The sequence below is a fragment of the Drosophila takahashii genome, chromosome 3L, assembly GCF_030179915.1.
Source record: "Drosophila takahashii strain IR98-3 E-12201 chromosome 3L, DtakHiC1v2, whole genome shotgun sequence".
In the NCBI taxonomy this organism is placed as follows: Eukaryota; Metazoa; Arthropoda; class Insecta; order Diptera; family Drosophilidae; genus Drosophila; species Drosophila takahashii.
Window position 1 is genome coordinate 3,408,369 of NC_091680.1, and position 9,084 is coordinate 3,417,452.

Sequence of the window (9,084 nt, forward strand, 5' to 3'; positions counted from 1 at the left end):
TTTTAACCTTGTGTTCGGGTGTTACTTTTTTGGGGCTGTCTGTTGGTTTGGGCTGTTTTTCGAAAACACTCTTTTTCCCAGAGTTGTTACCTTATAACTTGTCGAAAATCCAATCCACAACCGAATGTCATACTGTTTTAGACAGCATATGACCGTAATTACCGATCCTTAGCACTTTCTAGCTGGTTTTGTAAAAACAATATTTTGATCAAACTTCGTTTTTTTGATGATGTAACCATCATGATGTTTTGCAAAAAATTGACAAATTTGAAAAGTTCCAGGTTTGAATGCGAATTGATAGGGAATTTATTTACGAATTCAACGAGGTATGACATTTGATATTTGGATCATTATTTCCATTGTTACATCTAAAAAACACAATGAAAAAGTACTATTTTGACCAAAAGCACAGTTCCTGATTTTGCACTCAACAAAATGAAGTATTTTGGCCAAAACAATGGAAATAATGATCCAAATATGGAGTGTCATACATCGTTAAACTCGTAATTAAATTCCCTATCTATTCCCATTCAAACTTGTAAATTTTCAAATTTGTCAATTTTTAGCAAAAAATCATAAAAAAAACGAAATTTGATCAAAATATTTTTTTTACGAAATCAGCCAAAAAGTTATGGGGATAAATAGGTTTGGTCCTACGCTGTCTAAAGCAGTATGACATTCGGTTGTGGATTGGATTTTCGACCAGTTATAAGGAAAAAACGGAAAATTGATCTACTCCTATTTATTGCGCATCTCTGATAGTTGAACATTTTCTTACACCCAGAAAGTATGCAACATTTTTCCGTATCAGCCAGAAAGTATGCTCCAATAAGGGAAAACTACTCTTATAAAATCTTAAATCGAAAGATAACTAATTTTTTTAATTTTGTTATATTTCTAGTTTATTTTACATAATTTAGTTAAACTATTCCCTAGGCTTATACTGTAAATTTTGGGACAATCCGGGTGTCATGTGACTCTTAGATGGCGAGTCTAGTGAATTAACTAATGTTAAATTTAGAATCCAACGCTATTATCCTCGTTCGCTGCCTAAACGGATGCCGAGTGGATTTCCCGGATGAGTCGGGCGACCAGTTCGCAGCAGGCCTTCTGTCTGTTCTTGGCCACAGCCATGACCTGTGAAGCGGAGATTTATTTTAGTAAGTCTTTCAGCCATCATTATAATGATATAATATACCTCCTCGTGGTTGGCCTCCTCATCCTTCTTATCGCTGTACTCGGTGGCGCACTTATTCGTGATCAGGCTGAAGGCGAACACCTTCATGTCGCAGTGCCGGGCAGTGATGACCTCGTGGACGGTGGACATGCCCACCGCATCCACGCCCATCATCCGCAGAGCCTTCAGCTCGGCGATGGTCTCGTAGTTGGGACCTCCCAGGCAGGAGTAGACGCCCACATGGATATTCGACTCAATACCCATGGCCTTGCCTATTTCGATGGCCTTGTTGATCAGGTCCTTGTTGTAAGAGTTAACCAAGGCGGGAAAACGGGGTCCAAAGCGGGGATCATTGGGTCCCTGGAGGGGAGAGTTGCCCGCAAAGCCCAGCATATTGACATGGTCATGCATCAGCATAATGTCGCCCACCGCGAAACGCGGATTGATGCCACCCGCTGCATTGGTGGCGAACAGGTACTCCACTCCGCACAGCTTCATCACTCGCACCGGCATCGAGCACTTGGCCAAGGGGTATCCCTCGTAGAAGTGGAACCTGCCCTGCATCGCCATTACAGTGGCTCCCTCCAGAGTGCCGACCACCAGTCGTCCGGCATGGCCCTCCACTGTGGACACCGGGAAGTTGGGAATCTTCTCGTACTCGAAGATCTTCGGGTCCTGGATGATATCGGCCAGAGAGCCGAGCCCAGAGCCGCAAATGATGCCGATCTTGGGACGCATGCCGGAGCCCTTGGTGATGAAATCGGCGATCTCCTCGATGACCTCATAGGGATACCTATAAAAATGCGTTAAAATAATTAGTTTTTTGTTTATAATGATATTTGATCTTTCAACTAATAAAAGTGGAAAGAATTTACAAGTGGACTGATATTATGGTACATGGTACACGGGCAAAGAGATCCTTTTTATCTGATTGCCGCGATGATAAACAAAGTACTGAAGAAATGAAATTCCCAAGGGGAACTTATACCAATTGATGAAGTTCCCCTAAAGAATATAAACAGATACCAAAAACCAATCAACGTTTTATCAAAACAAATAAGTTTGATGATAATAAAAACAACAGAGGAACGACACAAAAATAGATGTACTTTGAGATCTTTGAAATGAAAATGGAGATATGAAATTTATCACACAAACATAATAATATTTCAATGACAAAATTTTAGGACACGTATAACTCTGAAGAATGAGAACACTCTTCGTTGAGATCACTTTCTTTTCACTGCCAATCACATTTTAATGGAAACAAATTAAACACAGAGAAACAGAAGGCAGAAGAATTGGTCTACAAACGTGTCTTCGTTGAGAACCCGCAAGGCCCTCAATTCTTCGGGCGTAATTTCGCATAGGATTTTTCCATTTCCGCTGCAATTGTGGAGAATAAAATGGTTTTGCTAAGTAGGTTGCCAAAAGTTTTATGATAAACAGATATGAAGCTGAAAAGCTGAAAAAAGAATGTCAACAAAGCAGCGAGATAAGGACCCCCTCGTATTATTTATGGCTCTCTTTTTCTAGGTAGAGTCTATTATCGAGTTAGTTGGAACCAGCAATTAAGCTCTATTATGGCCATAAAGAATTCAGCTGGTTCGAGGTTGAACTACACGAACTTGAACTGCAAGTCGAGTTATGTTAAGATGTTGTTTGGTATACCAAAAGTGATCCTATATGACCCCCCACGTGTTTAATTGATAAGCCTCGTCGCCTGATGATGCTGTGTGCTATCAATATTACATCGAGGGAAAAAACAAAAACAAGCCTCTAGTAAACATAAAGTGCGTCATTAAAATGGGTAGCCAGAATCACGCATAACTTACACTAATTGGCGACCATTAACCATAATCCCATCATCCCTTTAATGAAATGAATTGATCTTTCGGTAGCCAGTAATTTATGGAAATTCGATCTGAACACGCGACGCGGCATTTTTCGCCGCTTCATCAATATTCAGCATTCTCATTCTGATTCTGATTCTGTCTGGTGTTTCTGTTTCCATCGAAACAAAAAACAAGTTTCGAAACTAATCAATGCGGCAACATGTTTTAGCTGCGTTCTTTATCGGACGGACCATTTGCCAATTACCCGTATCTGTAGTAAAGATTACGATGTGGAAGGCCTATGTCAAGATCATGGGAACACACCCGCTTTGCGCAGCCAATCAGAGGGAACTGATTGCGATTGCCCACCAGTTAACTGGGCCATTAAACACTTATATAAGCAGGTGGTAATCTTGGGCTTTTTATCAGCAAAGGTTTGCTACACAGAAAAAACATTAGGAAAAATATTTCATTACATCTAAGATCTATAAACATTAAACTTAGTAAACGTAAACGTAAAACGTGATTTAAAAAATATATTCTGTTTAATTAATATAGAAAACACCATAAAAAAATTAATTCTAATTAAATGTAAGATCATAAAGCATTTAAAATCGTGATTTAAAAATAAATTGATAAATTCGTTTAAAATATGATTGAAATAAAATGTCAAATAAACAAAATAAATATAACAAATATAAAAAAGTAGTTTTAAAAATATTTAAAAAATATATTTTTTTTTGTGTACTAAACGGGAATGAACCCAAGCCAAGCGAAAACCACTTCAAAATTTAATTTAAATCGTATGCAGATTAAAGATGTTTCGAATGGGACTTTAATGACTAGCGAGAGTCGAATGACGAAAATTGATAAGCCGCCTGGAATACTGGAATGTCTTAATTTAAATTCAAGAGATCCAAGTTGAGCTCATTTCTTGATAGCAGAAAGCGGAAAGATCAAGGACAGTTTCTAGCTGTGTCAGCTGAATTTTGATTTAGTTTGGCTAGTAAACAGTAAACACAGAGAACGAACTTACAGTTTGCTATCGGGAGTGGGTACTGTATGTAACAACTTGGCGGGTTCATTGATGGCGGTTTTGGTGCCCGCCTTGCCTTTGGGATTCGAACAGCAGTCGGTGCTACACATTTTGAAGCCAGGGATTTGAGTTTTTGGATTGGGTTTCGAAACTTATAAAACAGACTGACAAGTAAGGCAGGGAGCCCTTAAGTTAACCCTTCAACTTACAGCAGACTCTGTGGAGTGGGTATGATCTTCTCGCCAGTGAGACTTCCCCCTTTGCCGCCTTTCTTATCCGTACAGGTGTTGCCTTTGTGGGAGCCACCTGGTCCGGAGCAACAGTCGCGGGAGCACATTCTGTTGGTAAGTTGTTCAAGAGAGTTCTTAGCCCCGAAAGCGAAGGCAGCGAATTTTGGACGGAGCGTTTTCTGGTCTGAACTTGGTTTTCCTGTAGGCCCGAGCGTGTTTTTGAAAGTGACTAAAAGTCAGGCATCGAATGAAGCTACTGGCGCGGCCTACTGGATACCCAAGGCCATATCGATTTGGCCGCCCCGATAGAAAAGCGGGTCAAAGCTTTGAAGGGTAAGGAAAAGGACAGGTGGCGCAGTGGGGTTAATGCGAAACCATAAAGAAATATTGAAAGCCAAGCACTCGATTGGAAGTTTCAATTAAAGCTGATTGCAGTTAACGAGCCTGTGGCGTGAGGCCCTTTCATATAAACTAAATTGTAATAGAACCCCTATATCAACTTACGTGGGATTCTCCTGGGCTGTGTACTCCGCCGACTGGCTGTGTCCATTGGAGTTGCCATTGGTCTTTCCATTCGAGCTTCCATTAGTTGTGCCATTGCCATTGGCCACCTTGTAACCCGTCATTTTGCGAATGGAGATGAAGATACTCTTGTTCAATCGATTTTAGCAATTATATAATCGCCTGAGATGCGCGGCGCTTCTTCTGGTTATGCAAATCTAACTTTCACGCTTTATTACGAATTATGTCGCAAAAATCGCGAATCAAAACTAATTTAGAAAACTGGAATCTCCTTTGTAATCTCGTTACGTTTCACAAACAATATTTTCTGGTCGCGTTCAGAACTCGAATTCTATGGTAGGTATATAAGTACTCTGTGTGGTATTTTCTTTAGCGTTTGTACTGCCTGCTCGACCGCTGATTGTAAAATGAACGCTGCCGACTGATGGACGAGGGTTTATAAACTGGAGGCCCGACGAAGCCGACGTCGTTTTTATTTTGCTTCAGGAAAAGATTCTGAGATTCCCTGCTTCGGTTTGGGTTTCAGAATCGGAATTCTCGGGGATCCAGATCGACGCTCTGCCGCCGCTGATTGTTCAGCATTCAATTTAAAATCGTTTAGCGCGTATGGGTGCCGCATATTGTTGGACTGCCGGAATCGTTGCTCCTAACTAATTGAATTGAGCGAATTTAAATATATTTCAAACAAAGTGTGTGTGCCGGAGGAGGGGAAAAACAACTCTTTTAGTTACACATTATTCGATGGGGAACGTTGACGAGAACCATAAATGATTCCGCAAATTTTAGCTGATAAGTTTTTTATGGACTTTTTGATATGGGTTGTAAGGTTTGTGAGAAAACACCTGGAATTCTTGAGCGGGTAAAGTCATTATAAAAGCAAGGGGTATTGAAATAAGAGATTTTGTTTTAAATTTAAGGTTATTTTAGGAAGGAAAAGTACAACATAATATTATTTGAGTCAAAATAATTAAAGTTATTAGTCAGAAATGATACCTTCTGCCACCAAAATATTCTTTAAAATGAAAATTACAGTTCTTAAATGGAATTTTACAAGTATTCTTAGACTCTAAATTAAAAATATTGTATAAAAAATAAATACAAAAAACACTTATCAAAATTGCTCAAATCGCTGGCCAAACAAAATAATCAGTCATGCTATTTTTAAATAATTTTCAAAACATGCCACTTGCCGAGAATTTTCTATAATTCGTACACTAACCTTTGACAGGGCTTATCGGTTGACTAGTCGGAAAGTTTTACCAGATCATCGGTTTCCAGCCAGACACCTTAGAGTCAACACGAGTGGCTTATGCCTGTTGTAATAGGGATTGGTTTTTGAATCACCCAGCAACCCATTCATCCCCCTGATAAGAAATTCGCAAATAGATCCAAGTCGCACCCGTAAGTACTTAACCCACTAAATGTTTTCTTAAGAACAACAACTAAACTACAATGTTAAATGAAGTAAGAATACAGCAGATAAGGATGCAACATCTATGTAGAAGAGCTTATCACTTCATGGGGGGTACATAATTCGCTGTGACGATGATCCGTTTAACAAAGCCTGAAATCGGTAAACAACTTTATGGCATTACGCAAAAGTGCAATCGGTACCAGATGCAAATGCAAAATATTATTTAAATTGGTACAGGACCCAGACAGTGTAAAAAATTACAGCTAATTTAATCAAGGCTAAAACATATAGCTATATAGTAATCCCACAGACTAGACTAATTAATCGTTTCGGATCGGAAAAATAAAAATAACTAAAATATATACTACCCTTCGTTGCTAGGCACTCTGTTGGTAAAAGTATTTTTCAATTTCACTAATCGACGTCAGTTGAAATTTAATCAAAACAAGATTGTGTGAGAACTAAAATGTCAGGGTAATAAAACCGAGCATTGAATACTCTAATCACTCGGTATAAAATGACATTTAAAATTCCTTAAGAATTAATAACCCGAAAAAACCAAAAGACCATGAAAATTGACCTCTTCGCAAGATGCAGGCCACAAAAGTGAGTGGAAAATTCCCAGATGATAAGAAAAACCCCACGAAGGCTGAAAAATGTTCCATTCATGTTTCCGTGGAAGATTTGAAAAGGCAGCATTTCGATTTTTGTATCTGTTGGTGGCCTCTTCCCAAGAAGATCTCCCTTTCTATGTTCGATTTGCGACAGAGTTTCCCATTTTCCCCGTTTGTGCAGTACAACAAACCCATTAAGATGTTGTTTTTAAAACCAGGATTACTGAACAGGCAGATAAGAGATTGCCTGAGGCGGCGAGTAAACAAGAAATGCATTTCATATTTAGGTTTATTTCAGAGTATATTTATTAGCACTGTTTTTTGTGATTTATTATTTTCCATGATTTGTAAGATTTTATTGCAATTTATGTATACTTTTCAATTTACTTGTTTAGCTAATTGCGGTGTTGTCATCAATATTAATTGGCTAGTCGCTGTAATTGCTTAGTGTAGTGTTTATTTTATGAACTTTTACAATCCTTTTTGCGCTGGCCAATTCTTTTTTATTCGCTTTTAATTTATTGGAAGGGTAATCTAAATTCCGATTCATATATGTGAAAGTAGTAATAATATGGCAACACACATTCTCGCAAGTTAATCATTTTATCGATTTATTCAGTTGAAAAAATCGATTATTTTATAAATACATCCATGAAATTGTAAATTTATTTACTGATCAACTTGTACACAAAGTAAACGGAAAGGAAACTATATTCAAAATAAGCATTAGAAAAAACCAACTATAAGCTAGAAGAAAATAAAAGACCAAATCAAATAAAAATTCACTTGAGGTGGGAAAACACAATAAAAACATAAGCATTTTCGGAATATTTCAAAGAGAGAAATGGTTTTTAAACCTCCCGATGGATTCACACCTCCTCTTCACGTAGCCACAAAATCCAGCCAACTTTGTTTGCAAACGGAGAACTAAAACAAGTATTTCGAAAATGTTTCAAAACCTACAAGCAAACTGAATAATGTTGAATATCTAATGGGTAATATAATTTTCTTGATTTAAGGCATTTGCGGGATTTTAAATGTTTCAACGTATTCGTGACAGAGGATTTTCGGGTCCCTAAAAGTTTGGAAGCTGGCAATATCCACTATATAGAGACCCGATTAGATGGTCGTACTAAATCCTCTGCTCAATTATTATGGTTGGGACGGTTTTTCGCAATGAAAAGGCACGAATGTGTTCTGTAGGTGTCATACATTTCGTTTTTTTTTGGTTTGGAGTTTAGTGGCTGGCCCCTACTCTTTGAGAATTTCGGGGCAACAGCTAAATTACTTTTATCATTTAATTTGATTTAATTTTACGAATTTTAAACTGGTTTTTGATTGTTAGTCATTTTTTTTCGCTTTTTGGTTTTTTGAGTGTGTTAAATACGGTGTAAAAAACGCTTACAAACAATTACCCAAAAATAAACGTTAACTGAAGTACATTTTCAAAAAAATAACAATTATCTTGAAATACGGCACGCGTGCGATTTGAATCCTTTTTTTTTGGAAGAGGCTCACGCCCACAAAAAAGAGATGAAGCGGAAGTTTTTTTTCGGACGCGTGCAGCATCTGAGAATTTACTGATTTCGTTATTTGGTTTTTAAAGGTGTTTTTATCATCGTTTTTAGTAAGTAATAACGGTTGATTTTGTTTTCTTTTTTTTTTTGGTTGATGGCACTGTTTAGAGGCGAGCTTTTCAAAAGCTATATTAAGGACTTGCGACGAGACGATTGAGACACATGCGGTGATTATGCGCTGCCGGCCATCGGATCCATGGGATCGTCCACCTTTCCACTAGGGGATTTGATGGATTCTCCTTATGGCCACGGCCGGGGTCTTAAAGTCAAATAGAGAGACAGAGTGATAGAGAGAAAGAGAGTATTCGTATATACGTATGTTGATAAGTAGACGTGGGATTTTATAAGAAATCTTTTTTTCTAATACGATTTCCAGCCACATTTATTTGGTTAAAAAATGTTTTCATAAAATCGAAATACAATTTAAAACTAAACTAATTTCGAAAAATTTCTAACCAATAATAGATCGCTGAAATTGGGCTTTAAAAAATTGACTTCCCATAAAATCCCACCTCTATTGATAAGTATTATATATGCTAATTGGTAATCCAAACCAAGGACTAGTTGCTAAATTTGGTTTTTCCTCGATAAATCAAAGTCGGTTGGATTGTTGTGGCCTTCGCTTGTTGTGGGGTGATTTATCCATTAGGGAGTGGAAAGATTTGATAAGAACGAGAGC

At 37.9% G+C, this 9,084-nt stretch overlaps 1 protein-coding gene across 6 annotated transcripts; it reads right to left on the reverse strand.

Moving 5' to 3' along the window:
• Window positions 1–875: 875 nt before the first annotated feature.
• LOC108067257 (purine nucleoside phosphorylase) lies at window positions 876–5,207 on the reverse strand. 6 transcript variants are annotated; one of them, XM_017156211.3, is made up of 5 exons: window positions 4,783–5,207; window positions 4,258–4,386; window positions 2,492–2,563; window positions 1,199–1,970; window positions 876–1,137 (listed from the first exon to the last, which is right to left on the reverse strand). In XM_017156211.3, the coding sequence occupies exons 1-5, from the start codon at window positions 4,902–4,904 to the stop codon at window positions 1,051–1,053; spliced, it is 1,182 nt and encodes a 393-aa protein (XP_017011700.2). In that variant the 5' UTR covers window positions 4,905–5,207; the 3' UTR covers window positions 876–1,050. The 6 variants fall into 6 exon arrangements, with proteins under 6 accessions (XP_017011700.2, XP_017011697.2, XP_017011701.2 ...); XM_017156208.3 differs by lacking the exon at window positions 4,258–4,386 and having other exon boundaries at window positions 4,783–5,206; XM_017156212.3 differs by lacking the exon at window positions 2,492–2,563 and having other exon boundaries at window positions 4,783–5,206.
• Window positions 5,208–9,084: the final 3,877 nt, after the last annotated feature.